At 37.9% G+C, this 26628-nt stretch overlaps 1 protein-coding gene across 1 annotated transcript in view; it reads right to left on the bottom strand.

Moving 5' to 3' along the window:
- Positions 1-26628, bottom strand: part of SLC12A8 (solute carrier family 12 member 8) — a 67533-nt gene that overhangs the window by 5986 nt on the left and 34919 nt on the right. Inside the window, exons 6-12 of the mRNA XM_014073421.2 lie at positions 24249-24362; positions 15998-16085; positions 13646-13733; positions 6963-7109; positions 5050-5731; positions 3363-3460; positions 502-619 (exon numbers count right to left, since the gene is read on the bottom strand). Of these exons, the coding sequence (XP_013928896.1) occupies positions 502-619; positions 3363-3460; positions 5050-5731; positions 6963-7109; positions 13646-13733; positions 15998-16085; positions 24249-24362 (1335 nt within the window). The remainder of the gene's footprint in view (positions 1-501; positions 620-3362; positions 3461-5049; positions 5732-6962; positions 7110-13645; positions 13734-15997; positions 16086-24248; positions 24363-26628) is intronic.

Here is a 26628-nt window from a genome sequence, read left to right as displayed (position 1 = left end):
AAAGATCCACAATCTTTTCAGATCAAATGTGATATTCCAATCTGCTGTTATTATATTTTGAATGCATGGTACTTTTTCTAATCTGCAGTGCAATAATTAATTTCCAGTAATATAAAAAGTGTTCTAGAAATATTTAATTTTCTTTACTTCCTACCTTAGGTTTTAACAATAACATCATTTTTAAAAATAGGTTATTGTCCTAAAACCAAATTGACAATTAAGAATAAGCAACTTCATTTTCATATCCTCAAACGTTATTCCACATTCATTGAGTATTGTAGCTTTAATTTTTACAATTTTCAATAACTCAGAATAAAACTAATTTATAAGTGGAAGTAAAGACTTTAAAGGACTTAAATTTATCTAGCAAGTGAGATGAGGAGAAGGTCAAAGAACATGAGGCAGACTCAGAAGAAGATGGAGAGGCAAAAGCCATAATTTTGTATCTCCCTTAGGAAGAAGAGGAAGGAGTTGGGGGGGGGGGAGAAAAAATATATTTACCGGGTGGTAGTCCTGGACTTGCTTTGCCAATGTAGAAATACAAAATAATTGCTAGTCCCAAATTAACAAGGGTATAAATCCACTGAATAACGAACATAAAGACTAATGAAACTATTGCCTGTAGGAAAGATGATATTTATGATTAAGCTGTGATCAATTAAATTTTGCTGTTTTTCTTATTAGAATGATAATTTCTGTGGGGGAAAAGGTAAGAACTTTACATTCAATTGCAGATAAGATGTTTTAGTATCTTCTACTTCTTGCCTCATTATTGGCAAGTTTCAAAGAATTTTTGGTACAAGTAAATTAATTTAAAAATTATTTAAGTGATTGGGTAAGTAAGCCTTGGGGTCATGAAATCTTTAACATCAAACGCTATATAACTTTTAGAGCCAATTCCTGTAAATTTGAACTTGTTATTAGACTGAATTTCCAAAGTTGAACCATATGGGAAAGGCAGAATCAGCTCTCAAATTTAATCTGTTTTGTTTAGTGGACAGGAATGTAAAGATACGAAGCGAACAATGTTGCAACAGATTAAAGGTGCATTTAATCCATCTGATTCTAGAACTGACCAACATATGCTTCTAGGAAATTTATCCAGCCAGGTATGAAGATATTAGCTGTCTCTCCTAGCAGTTAGTATTTAAATGCAGAATGTTTCTAAAAATATAATGTCAAGGTAGTTATTAAAAGTGAAATGCTATTGACAGAGTCCCCCATTATTTATATACAGTACAATAATCATTTTAAGTATTAGAATTCTAAATGTTAAGATATCTCAAGTGATAGGCGTAGTCAATGCCAAGAAAATTAATCAAGTTACCCACAATCTGTGGTTATACGTATGAACCTTTTCATCTTGACCTTTATACTCAATCATGCTGCATCTCATCCAATCAATGGATAGACTTCTTATCATGATATGTTTAGTTAGCCACACTATCTGGAATCATGTATGTTGCAGTCCCACATATGCAGGCAACATAAAATTAGAGAGATCTAGGACAGGCAATTTATGTTAATTTTCTAGTCTAAATTAACCATCTAAATTACATCAGCTTGCTGATCTGAAGCATTGCACCATGTTGTGATTTATCCTAATTCTAGTTTCCCCCATCCCCCATGCTTTTTAAAAAATTAGGTTAGGAAAGCAAACTGCTCCCATTTTTTTCAGCTACGTGCCTCCTATCTAGAAACCCTGAATGTCTATGGAGATTCTCAATCATCCAAGTCATGTTTGTACCAAAGATGCTTTTTCAAGAGGCAACTGGACTTTTTGGTTTTTCTTTCAAGATTAGAGCTGAAGAAGCTTCTTGGATGAGAAGCAAAACATCTTCAAAGAAAAAACAGAAAGTCCAGTTGGCTCTTGAAAAAGCATGTTTGTATCTAGAAAACCACTTTCTTGTTGTTGTTATTATACAATTGTATCACAGCGGCCAGTTGTTTCACTGGATTTGGCATTGGTTACTAGTCGGGCCTCACCCAGGGGCCTAGGACGTCGTAACGTATTTTCGTAATATACGTGTGGATCCAAGCAGTGCGGCTTTTTGCATTTAACTGATGATGATTTTGTCAATTTTTAACTGTTTTAAATGTAATTCCAGTGCTTTTGGAATAGCACCCAGTGTGCCGATTACCACTGGAATTACCATGCTGGTTTGTGCCATAATCGTTGAATTTCGACTTTTAAATCCTGGTATTTCATGATTTTTTCATATTCTTTCTTGTCGACCCTGCTATCACCTGGTATTGCGATGTCTATGATTGTAACCTTATTTTTCTCAACCAATGTGATGTCTGGTGTATTATGCGCCAGTATTTTGTCCGTTTGTATGCGAAAATCCCACAAGATCTTGACCATCTGATTTTCGGTGACTTTTTCATGCTTATGTTCCCATCAGTTTGTTGCTGTTTTAATATTATAATTTTTGCACAAATTCCAATGGATCATTTGTGCTACTGAATTGTGCTGCAATTTATAATCAGTCTGCATGATTTTTTTACAGCAGCTGAGTATGTGATCAACAGTTTCATCAGCTTCTTTGCAAAGTCTGCATTTGACATCATCAGAGGATTTTTCGATTTTGGCCTTAATGGCATTTGTGCGGATAGCTTGTCCTTGCACAGCCAGGATTAGTGACTCTGTTTCTTTCTTTACTGTACCTGTTGTTAACCATAACCAAGTTGTTGTTGTTGTTGTTGTTGTTGTTGTTGTTGTTGTTGTTGTTTTATACTACTTTGGATTCAGAGGCAAAAATATGTTTTGAAGCATGTTGGATTGCATATTTAGCACCTGTCTGTAAGTCCCTAAAGAAGATTCTTGTAATCACATAGCTCTCTCCATAGTTGTTACACAATACTCAGAAAATATGTCTTCGTTTTGGTTTGATTTGAAAAATTGCTCTGAAGCATCCTTTTGTCTTTGAATCCAAAGAGCTGCAAAGTCCTAGTATTCTATACAATACAATACAATAGCAGAGTTGGAAGGGACCTTTGAGGTCTTCAGTCCAACCCCTGCCTAGGCAGGAAACCCTACACCACTTCAGACAAATGGCTATCCAACATCTTCTTAAAGACTTCCAGTGTTGGAGCATTCACAACTTCTGGAAGCAAGCTGTTCCACTGATTAATTGTTCTAACTGTCAGGAAATTTCTCCTCAGTTCTAAGTTGCTTCTCTCCTTGATTAGTTTCCACCCATTGCTTCTTGTTCTACCCTCAGGTGCCTTGGAAAGTAGTTTGACTCCCTGATTGATTCTATGTATAATGATTTGAAGTCTACTACTGGATGAATAGTAATATTTATCATTTCTTGCCTACCGTGTTACAAAGAGATTTGAAATATTAGAAGGTGACTCACACCAAAAAAGGAAACCCGATGATCACAAAGCTTGGAATAGAAAGAAACTGGTATTTTTTGAATTTCTAATTCTTGATTTTGTTGTTTTACATTTAAATCTGCAGAACAAGAGAGAAAAGAAAGGTTTCAAAAAATTATAAGATGGATACATTCAAAAGCATCATTTGCATTCTTCTAAAACAAATCAAAATCCATTATAGACTGAATAATTTTCCTGAATCAACAAAAAAAAAATCAATTCTACTTGTAATTCGGCACAATTTTACCTTCAATTCCCTTTCAAAAATTAAGAGTTGAAGTCCTAAAACTCCTAGTTCCAAGTCACCCAACCCTCGTATCTTTTTCAGAAAATCCTGCAGATCTGACTTTCTCCCTTTTCTAATTGGAAAAAATCTGTGTGTCACGTATTCTGCTTTAAAAGATACAGGGCTCATGAAGATTTAGGGAGGTGGCTTTGCAGAGTAGTGTTCTATAGCTGCAAGCAAACATTTAGGCACAAATTTGTTTCCTCAGTAAACAAAGAGATTCAACATTCCACAATATAGCAATACCACTTAGACTTATATACCTCTTTACAGTGCTTTACAGCCCTAAGCAGTTGACAGAGTCAACACATTGCCCCCAACAATCTGGGTCCTCATTTTACCCACCTTGGAAGGATGGAAGGCTGAGTCAACCTGAAGCCTGGTGAGATTTGAACTGCCAAATTGCAGGCAACCAGCAGTCAGCAGAAGTAGCCTGCAGTACTGCACTCTAACTGCTGCACCACCATGGCTCATGGCTTAATATGAAATTAAATGTGACATCTTTCTGCATATTGAGATGCATATTACTTTGTAATCCTCCCTTTGGAAATATTTCCAAATGTTTCCTGTAGTCAGCTATGAGTCTCTCCATTCTTGTGTTTAGAATTTATTCCCACTCTTCCTTGCAGAACTCTTCTAGCTCGGTGTTAGGAGATTAGGAGATATTTCACTTTAATATAGTTACTGGGTGGAATTCTGTGTTCTGAAAGCAAACTTCTGCCTATGCAGTATTTCCTCTCTTTCCATCCCCCTTGATAATCAACTTCAGACAGGGAAGGAAATTTGGAGCATATTTTGAAGGAATATAGGGGACCTCTACTAGCTCTACTAATGAAAGAACTTCTAGCAATGGAAATACCCTAACTGGATTTCACCCAGAGAATGCTGCAGGCCTCAGATTCTTTTTATACAATTCTATGCACATTTCAAATATATAATAAAAAATATCCAGCTATGCAATATAATAAATTCCATTTTTAACACAGAATTATTTGGTGTAGAATACCACAGCCATTTGTTCTTACACACTTTGAATTAATGTTCTGAGTTTTAACATTTGGAATGTATTGCCACCCATGTAAAGATAAAAATAAATGCATCTCACATTGCTGTATGGATGAGAGATGCATCTGTAGAGCACTGGAAAAGAGACAGTAAGCAATAAATTATCTCGTAGTGAATTAACACTGGGCTACTTTTCCATTGGCAAATTAAATTAGAACAGTCTCTGTACTCAGTTGTAAAAAAAAACAACCAACAGTTTGTCACAAGGGATAACAGCCTGAACACATATAAATGATCACTTCCCTTACTTAGAAAAACAAATGAGCATTCTTCATTTTCAAATACATAATAATTTAATGCGCTCCAAATCTTCTTACCCTCCATCTGTGGACTGGAGGCTTTTCGCATTTCATCCAAATGTTGGTCTTCATCTTCTTCCTTCTGATTGTTTTTTCTAGTAACAGATGGAGATGCATCATTTCCATCCACGTCTTGGCAATTTGGCTGTGAAAATTTTTGCACATTTTCAACACTGGATCTTAGGGAATCATTGCAAGGCTCCTGAATATGAGCAATGTTGTTGTCAGGAGCCAAACAAAAGCTTTCTTCTAATGTTTGCTTGGCTGCCTTCTTTTGCTTTCTCTGCTTGATCACTTGAATGGCATCCCCATTATTTTCTTTTAGTTCAAGATCAATTCCTGGATCTTGACTGACAGGCTTAAAAAGATGGCTCATATCTTTTGTGAATTCCAGCAAAGTTCCATCTGACCTACACTGATCTGTTCCATTTGATCCATAACAAGTCGATTTGCTGAGCATTAAAGGTTGAGAGCAACTTAGCCCAGCCCTGGCATCCTCTTGCCGCATCCTTTTGGAGTTCTGCTTAAGATTGTAGCTCATGGAGACTGAGAAATAGGAATAATCCACAACAATATATGTAAGCATGAAGTTGATTGTAACTATTGGAGCAAGAACATTCACTTGGCCAACGAAAATGAAAGCCATGGTGATGAGGCTTGTTAAGCAGATTGCAGCCACTGGAGTTTTGTTTGGTCCTTTCTGCATTAAGAACAAAGGGCTAATCACATATGTTACATAAGGAAAATAATCTGTCATAAAGTATATCAGGATAATATTTAAATCATATATAAATCTACTTGACTGGGGCATCCTCAGATGAATCATCATCTAAGGAAGAACAACAAATAAGGTTGCTGATTGACATCCTGAAGACCCATGTACTGAATAGAATAACAGTAGCAGTGACTGTCACTACCTTTGACTCTTTGAATCTAGATTATAATATTTATGACATTCCTGAATAGCCTGCATTTTGTTTCAGGATAATTAGTACTGTTGGTTTTAGAAGAAAATTAATAGCTCTCAGCAACAAGTTCATCTTGTATCCATTGAGCCATGAACGTAAATTTGGTAAAAATGTTCTGCACAAGTGACCTTTACAATTGCTTTGATCATAACTTTTTATTATATCCTTTGAACTTCCTACTATTACTTCACCAGAATATAATGAATTTTGGGTTGTTTCTTGAATATTTCTGTTGTGCCAAATCAATGGTGAATAATTTGATAATTCAACCTTATTTGAATATTTATTCATGTTTGTTTGTTCATCCATCCGTTCATCCATCCATTCAATTTCTATAGCCATCCATCTCAGTCAATGGCTCAAAATTAATAGTCTGAAGTTTATTGGTCACCTAAAATAGGGCAGGATTGTTAGAAGAGTTAGTGTGAAAAGGAGATGAGAGAGGAGTGCTTGCAAGTCTAAGAGTCATTATATCTACTTCTGTTAATGAGAAACTATAGTTGCCATTTACAGCATGAACTAAACTGAGCCACATTAAACATGTTTTTATGTAAGGTATTAATAATGTGTATTGATACCATACACTTTAAACAATCTCTTTAACTTATACTTGAAGATAAGTTCAAAAGTTCTAGAGAGAAGCAAAGCAAAGCAATGACATTCAGTAAAAGACCCTGGGAAAATATTACACAAAGAGGACAGTGTATGACATTACAGTAGATTGTTTGTTTTAAAAATTAAACAGAGATATGTTGAATGGTATTAGCAGTGTGGAAAGAAAGTCCATTCTAAATAAACTTCATGATTTGGAAGTGTTTTTCAGTATAATTTCACAGCCTTTCTTATTCAGAACGGCCAAAGGTCTAAATAATGCTTATCAGACAGCTGCCTAGGGAAATCTATCATGGATGACAGAATCTATACATGGAAAATAAACAGAAAATGCCTTCCTTGTTTACTAACCCCGTGTCCAAGAAATGCAAGAAGAGGTATCACTTTCTCTTGAGCAAGGCATTGAAGGATTCGGGGTGCTCCATAGAGACCTCCCATGCAAGATGCTAAGGATGAAATGTACAAACCAAGTAAGAATAAGAAGCCCACCAAGGATACCTAAGGAAAAGAGAGAGAGAGAGAGAGAGAGAGAGAGAGAGGGAGAGAGAGAGGGAGAGAGAGAGAGAGAGAGAGAGAGAGAGAGAGAGAGAGAGAGAGAGAGAGAGAGGGAGAGAAACAGTTTTTCTTGATTAATATTTTGAAGGCACATTTGATAAAAAATCACTGTGGCTTAATGAACTATTGATATAATACAATGATTAAGAACATGAGTAAGATAATCTGATGCCCATATCTCATCAGCCATTAGTAGAAGCATAATATTCTTACATCAAATTAAACCATCAGTCCATCTAGTTTAATACAGTACTGTCTACATTGATGATTGGTTGATTTCCTAGAGTTTTAGTCTGAATGTGTTCCCAGTCCTATCTGGAGATAATGAGATAGTCTGAACAGGAAGCAAACCCCATACTCACTAGCATTGATGATGTTACCTAATTGGGTAATAAAACATCTGTACGCAAACAACCGGGCTCAGACAACTTCAAGGACTCCTCAGTTCAGCCTCGAGCTTCATTTATTTTTATAGTCTAAATGCACGAACACTGAACTAGAGCCCCTTCCTTAGTAGATTTATCTCAGTCTCATCCCCCATCAGAAATAGGGGAGTGACAGCATATTTTACAATGCTGGCATAAAAATTGTTAAGATAATGCATGTACAAAACTGTGTTTAAAAAATGTCCTAATCAGCCACAAACCAGTGAAAAGCACTTTGCTATAAGATTGGCATTCTGTTGGTATTCTGTCCCTAATTAACAGCACAAAGGAATATACTTCAGTTTGCTTTGCCCAGAGTAAAGCAATCCACTGGGAAAAGCTTAATTTAGCAGCAATTTCAGAAGAAGCATGCACATCTTACAGAAAATGAAGGGAGTAACAGATATTTTATACCATTTACATACTAGAACAGAGTTGCAGTCCAGGAAAATGTATTTATGTAATTTCACATAGACTAAATTCAGATAATATACTTTAATTAAATAACATGGGTTTTTTCTATGACATGTTTCAAATGAGATCTTCCAGCAAATAATTTTGGACAGCAATCTAAAGAGGCAGTTACTTCTGGGTTACTTTAGTGGGCAGGCAAATTGAATAATTGAATTTTTGCCCTTACTTTCCTAATTTAAATCTACAAGATTTTACAGCCCTATACTTTTAACTGGTTGTAAGTCATATTGAATTCATTGGGTGTTAATGCTAAGTAACTGCACAAGTTGGAAGTGTTATCAAGATATTGTTTCCAATTCTTGAAATCTTTGATTATAATCTCTCTAGGTAATTTGTGCATGTTAACAAATAAAGCCTAATATACTATTCCTTTTTTCTCCTCCTATTCTCTTTTTTCAGATCATAACTGAAGGCTTCACCTTGGCATCCTATTCTGCATGTTTAATTTTTCCTCCTAGACAGTAAAGCCACAAATCCTGATGCAAAGGAAAGTAGGTTATATGGAATGTCTGTTAGTTTAAAATAGCTAACTCCAATCATATTTGCCCTATTTTTCAGGGATGATAAATTTGCCTTCAGTCCCTAGCTACAAATTTGTACTGCAAATAATTACAACAACCATAATTAGGAATGCCAAACAGTAACTGAAAATTATGGGATATATTATAACACATCCTCTGAAGCTTTACTCAGAAGTAATTATCACTGTGCTCTACAGGACTTAGTTGGTAAGTATTATAGCTAAATTTTGTTTCTGATTAGGGCAGCAGTCTACAATGCAAGGAAGGAGTACTGGAACTAATTTAAGAGGTCAGAATTCATCAAGTCCCACCAAACCAAGCCAACTTTATTTTTAAAAAAAAATAAAAAGTGTGCCACTAACTCATACAAAGTACAGAGAAGATGTGGCAATTGGTGGGGAATATATGGAAAATAATCAAATAAAATAATTTCAATAATTTCAATAATTTGAAAATGGCATTGTTGAGTAATGATAGACTTTTTTGGTGCACTCAGAAATACTATGACCAGATTATGCTTTGTACATAACTGAAATGGCCTCATTCAAAGTGTCATGACATTCCACTTATTGGGGAAAACGGCTTTTGCATCGAGACAGTCAAAAGTATATTTGCAGGTGCAATGCCTAACATATAGTACTGACAAATTTTTCACTGTTGCAGCTTAATCATATTCCTTTTTTTCTCTGGATCAGGCTGAAGGTAAACCCTGAAACTGAGTTGGCATGGATACTTATGCTGCCAAAAGAGTTTTCCCCTAACCAATAAGTCCATCAAGGTTCATGAAGAGGAGGGGTCCTTCTAGATTTATGGCTCTTGCTGGAACAGCAGGTAAAAACTTGGCCAGAGGACCCTATCACCAGCTCTTCTTGGTGCATCAGTTAAAACCTACCTGGAACGCTATAGTAATTATTTAACACTAACTGGTTGTACTATTGTACTATAATAAACTTCTTGGCTCTATCATTAAAGACAATTAGAAAACTACAGTTGGTCCAAAATGCAGCAAGTCACGAACTCCTAGCTATCACTGTTGGGAGCAAATAGCACTGCTTTTCTGTATTGGCTGTCAATTGGTTTTTCAAGTACAATTTAAAAAGCTATCTTGTTTTGTTTTTCTTCCTACAGTATTGCTATCAGTACTTTACTTGACTAATTCGACCAAGTGAAGAGAAGCTACTACTGATCCCATATTTTGGAGATATCTGGAGAGGTGCTGGTTTTCTATTCTGTAGAACAGTTTCCTCATTAAGATCAGGCTTGCTTCCCCTTGATAATATTTCAAAAAATTTTAAAGACCAAGTTATTATGGACAGCTTTCTCCTGGTTTTGTCAGGCTATTTATATTCTTTTTTTATGGGCTGTAATTTTTGTTTTTGGGGGACGTTGTTTCACTGTTTATAATTGTATTGATTTTATCTGGTTTTATCCTGCCTGTAAGTTGGCAATTGCATTGGGGTAGAAATGGGATTAATAAAGAAATATAAATAAATAAATATCCAAATTGCATTTAAAAATAAAACGCTCCCTAAAAATAATGACATACATATCCTATCGATGTGTAGAAATTGAAATTCTCCTACGCATGGTGAAATCTAATTCTGCCGGAAGCAAATTTTAGTTTAATCCCCTTGTCACATTAAAGCAGTTTGTTCTGCACAAAATGGAAATAAAACTCCTGTTTCTCATTTTGTTTCATGATGCACAAAGATGGATGCAAGAATTCTATTGAAAAGAAATTGTTAAATATTTGCTTTCTCCAAAAGAAGAGTGTAGACCGACCTTCCAGGTTGTCTGTATTCCCTCTGTTTATTTATTTGAAGTAACATCTATGCATATGTCTTATTATATTGGTTAAATACACATTCTTACAACAAGATTAGCTAACACACAGTATAATAGGTGCTAAATTCTCAACTAGGACAGAGAACATAGTCTCTCCATATAAAGCTAGAGAAATCCATCAAGAGTAGCTTCTGCCTATAAACTGAATGCAGGACTACCTAAGCACACAATGCGATGCACTTCCTGGTTAGCTATGCAATTTATTGGGTGAGTAAGTCATTTTTTGTCAGCTTAATTTGTTAATTTGTTAAGACAAAAATGAAACAACTCCACTCTTCTTGTTCTGAAACACTGGCAAGAAAGGCAGGTTTGCAGCTCATGGCAATGGCTGAGGAGATGAATCTTTCAGTCAAAAGATTTTTAAAAGCCTATCAGCTACATGCAGATGCCCAGGGCACAATCTGGTATTCTCAAATGTGTATTTGAGAATTTGGCAGGCTGTTATAGAGTCCACGGGCCACAGATTAATAACCTATGGTTTGAAATAATTTTTTTTTTGTCGTCTGTATGAGAAAGAATGTTTCATATTAAGCAACCTCTCTCTCTGTGTTCCAGTTTAATGTTATAAAATCTTATTTAAGGCTACAGTGAAAAATAAGATGCAAAGCTCAGTTAATACAGTGGTAAGAAAGTAAAAAGGCCTCATGTCATATAAAGCTAAAGGCTCCCCTCACACATATGTGCTAGTCGTTCCCGACTCTAGGGGGCGGTGCTCATCTCTGTTTCAAAGCCGAAGAGCTAATGCTGTCCGAAGAAGTCTCCGTAGTCATATGGTTGGCATGACTAAATGCCAAAGGTGCACAGGATGCTGTTACCATCCCATAAAAGGTGGTCCCTATTTTTTGGCATTTCGAATACCTAGCGCCGCATAATGGAATGAGCTCCTGTTCCTTTCCCCAACTTCTGCCAACTTAGCAATTCATGTCATATACACATACTGTATGCATAGTCCTTCAGGATTGGGCGGCCTATAAATTTTATTAATAAATAAATAAAATAAATAAATATTAAGACAACTGAGTATGTTTTTTTTAAAAGAAAGAGTAAAGAAATTTCATTTTGGGAAAGAACAAAGGTTGATTCTTAGGTGGTAAGAATAATCTCTTCACCCATTACTGTGATAGCACAGAATCACGAAGCAGAAAATGCCCTGGAATGCACACAATCAATTCTGTGGCAGGCTGTCACTCAAGGTGCTTGCCAGCTATGTTGAACATTAGTTTGGAGCATCTCTCCAAGTAGTAAATGCTTTTAAAGTACTTCCCACCTATCCAGTGGCTTTTTGCTTAGCAGGACTTTCTTTGGCAATTAAGGTCTTTTAGTTTCTGACTCTACGTTTAGATAAAATACCAGGGATTGATGGACAAACATTTGAAAAAAGTCATGGAATTTTGTTTTTATACATTATAAAGGCAGCAAAGATAAGTATGCTTAAAGAAAACTAAGATGTGGAAATTTCCAATTTTCCAATTTAATAAAATTTGTATGCCACCCACTCCCTAGGGACTCTGGGTGGCTTACAGACAGATAAAAAACATTTAAAAATTTAAAAATAAAGGTACATAATTAAAATTGCACATCATCCATTCAGTGTAGGTGGGGCTGGACATTGATCAACAGCCCCAGGCCTGCCGGAACAGCCAGGTCTTGGTGGCTTTACCGAAGGCCGGGAGAGTAGTAAGGGTCCGGATCTCTATGGGTAGATCGTTCCACAGGGCCGGCGCAGCTACAGAGAAGGCTCTCCCCCGGGGAGTCGCCAGCCGGCACTGTCTGGTCGATGGCACCCAGAGGAGGCCCAACCTGTGAGATCTAGTTGGTCGTTGGGAGATATGTGGCAGGAGGCGGTCTTTCAGGTAGCCAGGTCCTAAACCATGTAGGGCTTTAAAAGTAACGACTAGCACTTTGAAGTGCGTTCAGAGACCAATAGGGAGCCAGTGCAGCTTGCGGAGGATGGGTGTAACATGGGTGTATCTAGGTACACCCAATATCGCTCGCGCAGCTGCATTCTGGACCAACTGCAGTCTTTGAACACTCTTCAGGGGCAGCCCCATGTAGAGCGTGTTACAGTAATCCAGTTTTGAGGTGACGAGGGCGTGAGTGACCATTCGAAGTGCCTCCCAGTCCAGATAGGGCCGCAACTGGTGCACCAGGTGAACCTGGGCTAAAGCCCCCCTGGTCACAGCCGACAGATGGTGTTCTAGCGTCAGCTGTGGGTCCAGGAGGACACCCAAATTGCAGGCCCTCTCTGGGGGGTGTATAATTTCACCCCCCAGGCTAAGAGGTGGAATGTCTGGACTGTCCTTGGGAGGCAGCATCAATAGCCACTCGGTCTTGTCTGGGTTGAGTGCAAGCTTGTTTGCTCCCATCCAGACCCTGACAGCCTCCAGGGACTGGCACATCACTTCCACTGCTTTGCTGAGTTGGCACAGGGCAGACAGATACAATTGAGTATCGTCCGCATATTGATGATATTTGATCCCGTGCCGGCATATGATCTCACCCAGCGGCTTCATGTAAATATTGAATAGGAGGGGGGGACAAGACCGAACCCTGCGGCACCCCATATTTGAGGAGCCTAGGGATTGATCTCTGTCCTCCAACCAACACCGACTGCAACCTGTCCGAGAGGTAGGAGGACAACCACCGTAAAACGGTGCCTCCCACTCCCACCTCCCGTAACCGCCGCAGAAAGATACCATGGTCGATGGTATCGAAGGCCGCTGAGAGGTCAAGAAGCACTAGGATAGAGGAATGTCCTCTATCCCTGGCCCGCCAGAGATCATCGATCAGCGCGACCAAAGCAGTTTCAGTGCTGTAACCAGGAAAGAGACCAAAAGCAGGGAAAAATTATTCACGTACTATAGAATAAAATCATGATGATATGCTCCAGACTCAGAGTGAAATTCAGTGTTGTATTCTGTAACTGGTTCTTTTTGTGTCCTTCTCTCTTTCCGGCTCTTTTAGTCACAAAATATACCCTAGAGGGTCTCCCCTAACCATGGGAACAAATTTGGAGCATTTCCAAGGGGCTATAGGAAAAAGGACTTACAGTTGATTCTGAGAAGCAATTTGGCCAATAGGTAAACATCATTGTTCTTCATCATAACCAATTTTGTTGTATTTATTTTGTACAGTGACAATAAAGACTATACTATCAAGAAACCACATAATTTAATTCAGTATTAAAAGATTTGCCTTATGTATTCAAAGTTACCTTTTCTGCTATCATAAAATTAGAGCGGAGTGAGTCCCGGGTACAAATAGCTCCCAGTAAAAAAACAAAAACAATGTATAAAAACCACCTGCAAAGAAATAAAACAAATCACAGCTTTTAAAAAAAAATAATGTCCTTAATAGCATAAGTTAGTTCAGTAAGCAGTATTTTTCCTTTGCTCTGAAAATGTTTTAATCATTTAAGGTACATAGTGTTTCTCATCCTTAGCTGCCTTAAGATGTGTGGACTTCAACTCCCAAAATTCACCAGGCAGCTGGTGAATTCTGGGCATTGAAGTCTAAACATCTTAAAGTGGGCAAGGTTGAGAAACACAGTGTGTTGTGGATGCAACTGAAATATATATACGTTTGAATGCAAATGCTAGAGGAACATGATTTCAATCTCACTCTGCAAGAATGGAAAGGAAGGGTCCAACTATGAAATAGCAGATCCAAAGTTGGAAATTCTACAGTGGTACATCGGTATACTTGACTATTTTATAGCATGTCGAATTTGGTTCTCGATGCATTTTGACGTGAAAATATTGTCCTGGTACTTGTTTGTTTGGTATTTGCTGCAATAGGAAAGGGGGGGTGTCCAGAGAACAGACAGGAAGTTGCCTATGCTGGATAGGTTGCTGCAAAAGAAAGTGGGGGATGGGCACAGAGGGCAGACAGGAAATTGCCCATGTTGGGAAGGTTGCTGACATAGAAAAGGAACAGACAGGAAGTCTTTTCTGGCTGAAACAAAGGGTCATGTGGTAAGTCACATGATTTATTTGGCCCTTGTCATTTTTAGTACTCGTTGCTCCTCCCAGAACCAATTAATGATGAGTACCGAGGTACCACTTGTACAACGTAGTTCCATTGAGGAAAAGAGCCCAATCTACCTTTTAATGGGCAGATGTAGGAATATCAATTGTTCCTCTACTATCCAAATCTAACTCCTAGAATAGATCCTCAATTTATCAGTCTGGATCTATTTGCTTAGGACTAAGGATACATTGCTAAAACATTTCATAATTTTATGAATTAGGTTTATTATAGTTTTTCATGACTAACAAAAATGATGCCTAGGAACTGAATTCAAATTAAATGGATTTTTCAAAACAACGATATTCCTCAAAACAATTAAATCAGAGTCAGAAAGGTAAGGAAGCTATTTGTATTTATATTTTATTCCGATTATTGTGAAAGAGATAAATCATTGCCATCATGCATGTACCAGGAACTGAATTGAGCAGCCTAAACAAAAAGACAGGATAAGCCCACTCAAAGATGCAATATAAAAGCTGGAGAATTGAAAACAATACTAAAAAAAAATGAGGAAGGGAAAAAGAACATGAATGAGAAAACAGTAAGAAGGTGCTACAAATATTCTTCTTTATTGGAATGTATTCAGGCTAATATTACACAGTTTGCAAGAACTGTAAATGATTATAAAGAGTCATATCTTTATTTAAAAATGTGAATAGCTAAAAGGTAGTTTAAAGGAGAGAGGTGACGCCATATAATGAGGCAGGGGAGTTTCCTACGAGTTTGTTTTCTTTTTTCTTCCTGAAACCATGCTCTGGCTTACGAATATAATATGATTAAGGCTGATAATCTTCTTCCCATGTTCACAAATAGCATACCATTCAGCAGTTGGATCTAACTTCTCTAAGCCTACAAAATATTAGATCCTGATGTTTAACTACTGTGTTAGGAAGTAGCTATCCAGCAAGGAATGTAATCAAATAATTAACTCCTGTCCCACATTCTCTGACTACGACTGAAATCATTCACTTGTAAATGAAAATGAGACTTCATATAAATATCAAGGTATCCCATTTACTTTGTGGCAAGATTGGCAGCAAAAAAATTTAATGAGTTAATAATGAAGCCACAGGTAATGGGCCTGCTTTATTTAAGAATTCTTCCTAAATTCTTCCTAAAAATCAGTGTGCTGTAAAACGTATATAGGAATTTGTAGGGAGCATAAGGAAAGGCAGCTCATACCTTACATGTTGCTCATAGGATATTTCCTACTAGGAAGGAGAGCTGATTATTTATTTATTATTTATTTATCAGTCCTATAATTATTCTGAAAAGGTTTTATGTTCACTAAATTTGGAAAAGTGAAAAAGATGGAAGGATATTAACTCATTTATCTCTTTGTAATGTGTCCGGGACAGAAAGTGATCAGGGATAAACAGCTGAATCCCTGCCAACTTTGATACAAATGAGAGAGAAAGGAAAAGTTATTATAATAGGAAATGGACTGATTGCAGAACAGAGGTGAGCAGAAAGTTAGTCTGAGCAGAAACATTTTTTTCCCCCAAGGAGGTGTTCCTCTTTATTTATAAGCACTTACGAAATGCCAATGGCAGATAAAGATCCTAGAGGGATATTCGTTGCAGGTTTCCTGAGATCTCCACTCATATTAAACCCAGCCATCACTCCTGCAATTTGAGCACAAAAATAAACACAACAGAGTTAGTGGTCTGTAAGACTATGACCTTTTTTTTTAGGGGGAAAAAAAATCCCAAACCCGGTGCACATACTGATATCGGGTGCCATGTATACAGCTTCGTGATTAAGCAACTAGGTATCCACTGGCAACAGGATGCTAACCACATACCCACAAAGAGATTCTTTGTTCTAAATTGGACAATGTACTAGAAAAAAGGCACGGATTTAGACAAAAACAGCTTATCTGAAAACTATCACTTGAAAACAGTCCCTTTCCAAATGCCTGCTAACACTGAACTTGGCAGACCTTTTAGCTAGGCTCCACATTACATGAGTGATTATCTCCATATACATGACATATTCTGACACTTTCACAGGAAACTTTTGTTCCCTGTTTTTTTTTAAAAAACAATAAGCCTTCAGATTGTTAATGTCTGTGGACTGTTGCCCACGCCTTACCTTTCAGATCAGGTGGCTCTTTATGCAAATAACTAAATTTTTAAAAAGTATTAAATTGAATTGAATAGTCTTCAGCTTACGACCACAATGGAACTCAAATTGTCTGTTGCTAAGGGAGGCAGTTAATTGAATTTTGCCCCATTTTCGACTTTTCTTGCCACAGTTGTCAATTGAATCACTGCAGTTATTAAGTTAGTCACATGGTTGTTAAGTGAATCTGGCTTCCCCATTGACTCTGCTTCTCAGAAGGTCCCAAAATGTGGCCACATAACCCGGGGGACTGCAACTGTCATAAATATGAGTCAGTTGTTAAGCATATGAATTTAGATCAGGTGACCACAGGAATGCTACAATGGTCATGTGAAAGACAGTCATGTCACTTTTTTCTGTGCCGTTGTAACTTTGAACGGTCACTAAATGAACTGTTGTAAGTTGACGACTACCCGTATTTGTGAAGTCATACTCACACATTTAATAGGAAACGGAAATAATTATTCAGCAACTCTAATACAATTTTATCTTTCAGTTAAAAGACCATACTTGCAGCCCAAAGTCAATTAATAGGATCAGTATCCACCATTTATTTAAGAGCCATCAATCAGTTAGATATGTCTTTGCTCAAATAGTGCTTTTCCTTTGTTTTAATTCAAACTAGTTCCAACCAGGAGATAATCCACAATGTTTGACGTATTAAATATAGTTTGATGCTTTCTACATTGACTCTCTGTTGAAGCAATTAAGACCTCCATTGGAATATTGCAGGGGTGGGCTTCAAAAATTGCAGCAACGGGTTCGCTGCACCGTTGCTGGGTGGGCGTGGCCTAGTCAGCCTCCTGCACCACGGGGGGGGGGGGGCGTTTTTCACCCTCCCCGGGCTCCAGAGGCTTTTCTCGAGTCTCTGGCAGTGCGAAAATTGCTTCCTCGGGCTCCAGAGGGCCTCCAAAGGCTGGACATAGGCCTGTTTCTAGACTTCCAGAATTTCCAGTAGGCCCGTTTTTCGCCCTCCCCAAGCCGCCACATGGGCCCTGCACTTATCTGGCATGAAGTGTGAAGACTCCTGGGAGGGGCAGGATGGGGTGGGAGGGGAGGAACGGGCAGGGCCAGCCAGGGGTGGCATTTGGGGGTTCACTGAACTGGGCAGAATCCCAGCTAGAGGATAGGCTGAACCCGTGTGAACCCCCAGTAGCCCACCCCTGGAATAATGACTATCAACTATAAGTTTATGAGTCTTTTTATTAATACATAAGCCTTCACAGTACTAATCATATTTATACAGATCACTGAATTCAGTAGGCCTTATTTCTGAGTAATTAAGCTAAGGATTGTTACACAAGCAAAATACGTCAGTCAAAAATCATCAGACAGAGGAACATATTCTAGTTCACTGAATAAGTACATGGTAAATATTTGTATACATCCAAAACAGCTTAACGGTATTTTAAAAAATCCCCTATGGTTGTGACTGATCTAACTGAAAAATTAACATATCCCAGACCTACAAATTTTCATACAACTCATTTAACAGTTTTATTTGTTTTTAAAAAGTCAGTACTTAATTATCACATGACAAAGTATTTGGGAAGAAAGCCAGAGGTTTCCTCTGAAATGCTTTAAGTACCAAGTACCAATTTCTAAGAAATGAGCTGTTTTGTGTGACAGTCTTGCTTATGTAACTATATAATAATATTAAATCGTTATCCATGTGTCACTGGGGCACATGGAGGGGTGGGTTTCAACCGGTTCGCGGCGGTCCCTGCGAACCGGTTGGTCGCCGAACCTGGAAGTAAGTAACTTCCAGGAACGGCGAAGGGCGCGCCCGCCCGCCTGCGGTCCTTACCTGGTTTTGACGAGTTCTGCGCTTCCACGCATGCGCAGGATGCATACAGAGCCTGCGCGATCGTCCAGAAGCAGCTGGAGCATCGCGCAGACGCTAGTATGCATGTGTGCATCGCGCGCGTGCACGAGGACGCCGCCGGCCCCGTTCCAACCGAACCGGTTGGAACGGGGCGAGAAACCCACCCCTGGGCACATGGCAAGCAAACATACAAACAAAGTACAAAGGTATTCAGGAAAAAAAAATAACAGAAACACTTCATAATAGTCCAATTATTTCCTGTCAAGGAAATTCCAAGCCTAGTTTAACACCACTGGAGCAAAGAGTAATTTAGTTCAGCACTATGGATTAGCATCAATGAGACCGAATCATGACCTTGAATTCTGGTATGGTGCAATGAGAACTAGACAGAGCTTGGCCTGTGCAGCCAGAGATCAAATGGTTTCTGTCACACCATCTAATTTAGTTAAATTCTCATCCACTTTTATAGAGTGGCTCTCTTACCTACATTACTCGTGCTGTATACTCCCTTCCAGGGCATAAGAGGAAATTTAAGTTTTTCCTTTTTTTTTCTAAAATGAAAAGCGATGAAGCAGGCAGCAAACTACAGGAACAGAATCCACACCCCAAAAAAGCTTTTGCTGATCAGCAAGCACAGATTTATAGAACTGTGTCAGCAGAAGGTGGTGCTAAAAATAATACCAATGCAGTTGTGGCTCCTGACACTTTTGTGGGTTTCAAAAAATTTTGGAACCTCTTCTGTAGGTGTGGCCTGCTTTCTGGGTCCACTGGTGGAACCTCTTCTAACTGGTTCGATAGATTTGACAAACTGGTTCTACCGAACTGGTGCGAACCTATAGGAACCCACCTCTCATATACATACATACATACATACAGACAGACAGACAGACAGACACAGACACAGACACAGACACAGACACAGACACAGACACAGACACAGACGTTTTCTCCCTGTGCATATGAACACGAAGTAACTTTCATCCATTGCATCTTTTAAATTCATTATAGAGCTTTTAAAAAAATGGAATAATTTGCTGACTACCAGTTATCTGGTGGATGCACAAATCAAAACATTTGCTCTCTTTTTAGCCACTGCATATTCTTTAGATTCTGATAACCCCAGCCTTACTCCCTCCTATTATCATTATTGTACCTTTGAGTCAGTATTTATTCCTGGCGACTGCCTGAACAAGTCCCTGAAGTTTTCAAAGTGGTTTGTCCTTGTTTCCTCTTTCCTGCAGCTGAGAGAAACAGACTGGCCCAAGGTGACTCAGCTGGATTTGTGCCAAAGGCAAAGCTAGAACTCATGGTCTTCCAGTTTATAGCCAAATTGATTCTTCTAACACTTCTAATCAGTTTTCAGTGTCTTCTGACTTTAACCACTGCATAAATACCTATCTTGATATCTACTAAATGCATTGTAATATGCATGGGGATAAACAAACTATTTTATTTTGCACTCAGTTTTTTTAAGATAATCCTGTAAGAAAAACTAGCAAGGCCATATGTCTGAAATATTTTCAACAAAATGGTGCAAGAAAGCCATGAATCATTTATCTCAAAAGCAGCTAGAAAAAAATATTCTAGAGAAAAAATAAGGTAAGAGGATAAATCAGAACATGTTTTACATGCTCCATAAGCGTGGAAAGGACTAGGGGTTTAGTCTTCCAAGCATTTAGACTCATTCCAGAACTCATCCTTAGGGAACATCTCTCTACCAGAATGGACCTGCAATTCTAACATGGTTACAGGTGCCAAAATCAATATACAGAGACAATCTGTATACAACAAAAGATAGCACAAACACTTAGAGGAGGAAACTGACTTTCTACTAGCAGTCCAAAAGAATATGCTGGATCTAGAATAGGAACAGGAATCTAAGAGAAGGAAAGAGCTTGGTGGAGAAATACACACAGGAGATTAAAGAGTTAGAAAAGAAAATATTTCTTATGTAGTTCAAGATTAAGTTGCAGAATTTCAGTTAACAGTCAAAGTGATAAAAGGTAATTTGGATACTTTTAAAAGGACATTGGATAATTTTATAGAAGTGCTGGGTATGCCTAGATGCTGAATCTTAAGCTGCCTGCCTGTCTTAAGTATTAATTGCAGAGAAACAATAGTACAAATCTAGATTTGCAAGTTTATCAAATTCCTTTAGTTGTCCCTTGCATGACACAGAATGCTAGACTAGATGGATCAGTGGTCTGATTTAGCAAGCTTCTTTTTGTTTTCTTATTAATCAAAAAGAAGCCAGGTGGAAACCAACATTATGTGTATGAGAAGGGAATGCAAGAATCCTTTTGTATTAGACTGGATAACTTTATTTCTGATGCTTGTTTGGGATTATAAATAAGAGGGGCACAAGGCTTGGTGGGTATCTTTTGTTGGTTAAGTGAGGCTTAAGCTGAGAAGTTCATGTAAGATCATTTTATTTGACTACTTCATTTTTAACTTTCATTATTTCCCCAGTTTTCCACAGAATTCAGAAGTATCCAGAGCCTATCAGTTTATAATCAATTTAATGATATTTTTAACACTCCTATCTCTTTTAGAATTTTTTTTTACATGCCGCATCACAGAGACTCAACAGGAAGTTGTTTTTTAAAAAACCTCATGGGTTCAACCTGCATATAATGAATGAATGAGAGGCATATTAAGTTAAATACAGGTAGTCCTCATTTAGTGACAACCAGACAGTGACTGTTTGGAGTTGTAATAGTGATAACAAAGTAACTCTACACCCAGTCCTTGTGTTTATGTCCTTCACAGGTCTGCAAAGCAAAGGAAAACTGAGATAGGATTGTAAACACAATCACAGTTTCACTTAATGACTACTTCTTTTAACAATCAATCATCAGTCCCAATTCTGATTACTAAACAAGGGCTGGCTGTCCTATGATGGAATATTACATACGTATACCTATATGTGAGGCTCAGTATTCAGGAACTTTGCCCAAAGGGAGCTGCTTACAAGACACAATCTGAACACCTGAAAAGAGTATGGCAAAATAATACATCTATGAACAGCACTGAGAAGAGAGTGTTCCATGAAACTGATACTATTCCCTTCGAAAAAGGCACTTTCTTAGCTCTCATCTGATTGACATTGTGATGCTTAGACAGACCTAACAGTTTTTAATATTCTTGTTCAGCCTCCAGAGAGCAAAGGTTTAACCTGCATTTGGCAAATTGTTATCTTCCATACCTAGAGAAACAGTACATGCTTTATCCCCTCTTCTTTAAACAACTGGAGAAATTTTTCTGCTTCCAAATTTAAAAGAGGATAAATAATATTTAGAAAAAAAATGACTTCTGAGCAATACATGAGGCTTGCACAAAGAGATTCATGGGAAACATTCCTGCCATGCTACTTTTTTAAAGTAACTGATCCTTTTTGTGTCTACTTCTAAAAACTAAGTGACCACACAACCTCACTCTATGTCTGTAAACAACTTGTTTATAAGTCGCAAGAACTATGAGATGTTCAATCCGCTGAGTAATTGGGATTACAAATTTATTTTTCAAAATGTTGTCACTTTTTGGTCATTGTGGCTAGTATGGATGCCTACATGTGAAGACTGTTTCTAGTCTGGCCCTCAGCCTCCAGATAATTCACTGATTCTTGCTGATATTAAAAAACAAGGGGGGGGACAGAACCTATGGGTACTAAACACACAAACCAGAGGGTAGAAATCTTCCATTACCATTTTTCAATGTGGTTCAGAATAGGAATTCATGCTTAGGAAGCTGGATATTCGTCTATCACAGTGTTTGAATGCAAAATATTTTCAGAGTAAATCTTTCTGGCAACCTTGTAAAGTGAGCTTGTTTTAATGGCACTGGGCCTACATCTGAAGCATTCTGCATGATGGTGAAGCCTCCTCTGAATATCCAGTAAACAGCACAGTTTCTCCACACATGCTTTAGAATATTCTTACACCGTTTCACACTGAAAGTCTCTTTCTGGCTCCTGGATTTTCTGGAAAAGGCCGTGGGAACAACATGAAACTTATAGAAGACAGGCCAACAATTTGTAAATAGATTTAGTAGATTAAAATTTTTGGGAGTGCCTGTTTTGTAAGGGGTGGGAACTATGTTTTAGTGATCAGTATTCAGCTGATTAGGGGATATTATGTGTGTATGTGTTGGGGATGGGTGGTTTGATGCATTTTTAAATTTGTTTTGTGTTTTTTGTCTTTCTTTTCTTTTAGATATTTTTTAAGGTCTGTATTTTGTATTTTAATCTTGTTTTGAACAAAATAAAAATATATTTAAGGGGAACAACATGAGACAAAACCACAAAGCACTTTCATATCATTCTTTTAGAAGCAAAGAGCTGTGCTGTTTCATGAAGCAACTACAAAGGATGCTTTGTTTCAAGAAGTACCAAAGCAGCCCTCTAAAAGTGTGTAAGCCAATAAAATGCCTATTGTAGAAAAAAGTGAGAGGGTTTAGGTATTGCATCAAGGTATAATTATGGCTTATTTTGTTTTAATCTAGTATATTTGGCAAATCCAACCACATTCAAATTGTTTAATAAATCACACTTAAGTAAACTAATGTTTGGTGTACTATATGAATCCTGCTAGCAACTTGGCTGATATCATTCAAGGCTGGACTGGGAGTGTTAGCATCCACTGGAATCTCATGTATCAGCTGATAAAAAGGTAGGAACACTGCATTTCCCATCTCTTGTTAATTTGGCTTCACTAGTTAAGAGAAGATATACTATCCCATTTCCTGAAAAGGGCCAGGGCTGATCTATCCTGCAAGGATGAAAGGATTGGTTTGAAACTTACAGCATCTGAGACAGTGATGGCGAACCTTTTCAGCACCGAGTGCCCAAACCAGAACACACGTGCATGTATTTGCGCACGCTGGAGTGCCAGAAACCCAAAGACCAGCTGGCCGGCATGCATATGCCTGTTTTTTGGGCACTCCAGCGCCCACGAAGACCAGATAATATGTGCGCCAGAAACTAGAAGAGCAGCTGGCGATGGCGCGCATGCCCACAGAGAGGACTCTGCGTGCCATTTCTGGCATGTGTGCCATAGGTTCACCATTCTGGATCTAAGGCATTCTTGAATGCTCTGGGAGATTTTCCAGGTTTAATGCATTCCAATTCTATTGAAGCCCTTGCCAAACCGTAAGATAAGAAGGAGCACTTTGTTTGTTTAGCATATGGCAAATTTAGCATATGGAAAATTTGTTTAGCATATGGCAAGTAGCACAAATTCTAGGGCTTCCAATAGTCCTCTGTGGTTATGGGAAACCTGTAACGCCCACTATTGAACATTGAATCAAATGGTTACAGTAGAGGTGTAGTAAATCTTGAGGAAAGTACAATCAAACACCAATTAAAGTACACACTAAATATACACCTATTTAATAAATGTGGTGGAAACGTTTTATTCTCATATCTGCCTCAAATTAGGTAGGATGTTATTACAGAATCGAGTAAGTTGTAGTGGGATTATCTGTTTAGAGTTTGTTGGAAGATTTTCAATTATTCCGGCCTCAGAAAGTAGAAAAGAAGATTGTGGATTTAGCCTCCTACTTATTCTCTCTTAGCTGCTGGACCACCTCTGGAATGGTTGGACAACTTGGACTGTTGCAGTCCAGACGAAGGGCAGAACATTTCAGCTTTCTCTAGAATATTCTGTTCTTGGAGAAATAGGTATTGTACAAACACAGTTATTCTCCTCAGCACCTTTGAGAATTTCCTAAATGTATTCTTTGCTCAGTGTAGGATAATGAATGCTAAACTAGATGGCCAAGTTCAGGTTCTTTCAAAATTTTGCAGTACATCCTCTAAAACTCCCATCAAATTACATGGTACCTGTGGCAACTGGGAAGAAGACACCAAACACAGTGAAGAAAGATTCCCCTGGGTTGTAGTCTGGCAGTGTGTTGTTCAATAGAAGCTCCTCTGAATAGCCAATGAAGCCATATTCTGTGGGTATGAAAATGGAGGTGAGCACAACATTAGCATCACAAGCTGTTCTAATTTTTTAATTCTCCTAAAAGCACATTCAAAAGGAAACTATTGTTATACACTAGTAGTTTGGAAATTAATAGGATATTCTGTACTTAGAAGATTGAAAAAAGTTATTAAGAGTTCACTGAAAGATAAGGTTTTCTGTCAATTTATAATCACTCATTTACCAACTATTTAAAGTTAAAACAACAATGAAAAGGGTGACTTATTATTGGTCTTCATACTTATGACCATCACAGCATCTCCACCATCACTTGATCAAAATTTGGGTGCTTAGCAACCACCATGTATTTACAATGGTTGTCATGTTCTGGGGTCACATGATCATCCTTTATGACTTTCCCAGCCACTTCCAACAAGCGAAGTCATTGGGAAAGTTGGATTCTCTTAATGACCATTTGTTTCACTTAACAACAGCAATGATTTGCTTAACTATCATGGGAGAAAAATTGTAAAATTTGTCAAGAGTCATTTAACAATCATGTTGCTTAGAAATAGAAATTCTGGTCCCAACTGTGGTCTTAGGTTAAGGACTACCTATATGTAAAACACTCCAAAAAATTCATTTTTCTATAACTTGAAAACTTGGTGAACTATTTAGAAATTCAGATTGTACATACACTTCTTTCTCCATGTTCTATTGTTAAATAACCTGGTTTAGATATAGGTATTTTAACTGTATAACACAGTGTGACAATATATAAATTCTAGCTTGTTCAGCACAAAAGAGATGCACATTGCAGTTTTTATCTCTACTCTCTTCATTCCCTATGCCTGTTCTTATTTTTAGTCTTTACACGTCTTTGAAAATGGCCCATTTTCCATAAGCTCACTTGAAGTCAACAGCATCATTCCTAATCTTCAAGGAACATTAGGTCTTACACTGAATTATAGGACATCTATCAGGCTTCTGGAACACAATGTTTTAGAGTAATAACAAAACTGTCTAATTGGCTGAACAAACACCTCCAGTGGTTATTAACAAATAGCTCCCCATTGCCTTGGAAAATAGCACTCAGCTGATGTCACAGAGATATGTTATTTAACTTTTTTGTTAGTGACCTGCCTGAAAAGACTGAGGGAATATTTAGCCAACCTGCAGCTGCCAAGAAACTAGGAGGAATAGAACAGGTTCTTCAGAAAAGAATGAGAAGATTCAATACATTCTAAACAGGCTTGAATGATGGACTGAAAAAAACAGGATGAAATTTAACTGGGAGAAATGTCAAGTCCCAGATTTGGAAGTAGGGGAAGGAAAGGTACATTTATTGAATGGTGCGGGGATGGGGTATGTTGTGGTATATGGAAAATAGTGTGATTGTTCTAGTGTAGGGTTCCTTCAGCTGGGTTCTTCAAGGACTGGAATAGTTTCTTCAGAGTTATGGGAACCAAAAACAAACTTATTGCAAGGGAATAAGAATGGGAGAGGGAGGAGAAATCCTGTGTAGAGGGTTTTTTCCCCTCCCTTAATCTCTTGAAAAGTTTCTAACCTTTCTAATTTAAAACCTATGATACAATGGAAAGGATAAAGCTTGTCAACTGATGTTCAAAACCCCACTCCTACTAATCAAAAGATCTAGTTTCATTTGCTGGTTGAAAGTTTCAAACCCCAGTTCTAGTTGATGACAAGTTAAACATGAGGCAAGAGTGCAATGTGACTCTTAAGCAGGCAAACGCAATTTGGCATGTAATAGCAAGGCCATAGACTCCACATCAGCAGAAATTCTTGTTCCATTCAATTCTGCCTTTATTGGGAATATTATTACATCAGTTCTGTAGTTTAAAAACAGCATCAATAAACTGGAATGAGCTAAGAGGAGATATACCGAGTTGGTGAGAGGACCAGAAGCCAGGGTATTTTGGGGAACAATGAAATAAACTGATATGTTTAGCTTTGGGGGGGATCTATTTGGTTGCTCGGGGTTGAAAATGACTTGAAAATACATAGTTAATCAATGTTTCACTTGCAAAAGAAGAGATTGATGGAAAAATTATTAATAGTCTTCAGAAAGCTAAAGGATTGTCACATAGGGAGGAGAGCGAACTCATTCTCCCTTGTTCTGGAAGGTATGATCAACAGCTCCCTGTTGAAACTGCAGGGAAATAGAGTCAGGTTAGATATTAGGAGCAGTTGCCAAATGACAGGAGCTATTGCATCAACTAGAGGAACAGATTGTTCCTTGAAATGATATATTCACTGGAAAACCTCAAATACAGGCTG

This window comes from Thamnophis sirtalis, unplaced genomic scaffold, assembly GCF_051295495.1.
Source record: "Thamnophis sirtalis isolate CommonGarterSnake01/CBP01778 unplaced genomic scaffold, rThaSir2_p1.2 scaffold_1, whole genome shotgun sequence".
NCBI lineage: Eukaryota > Metazoa > Chordata > Lepidosauria > Squamata > Natricidae > Thamnophis > Thamnophis sirtalis.
Note: the sequence above shows the minus strand (reverse complement) of the source record. Positions and strands in the feature narration are given on the sequence as shown.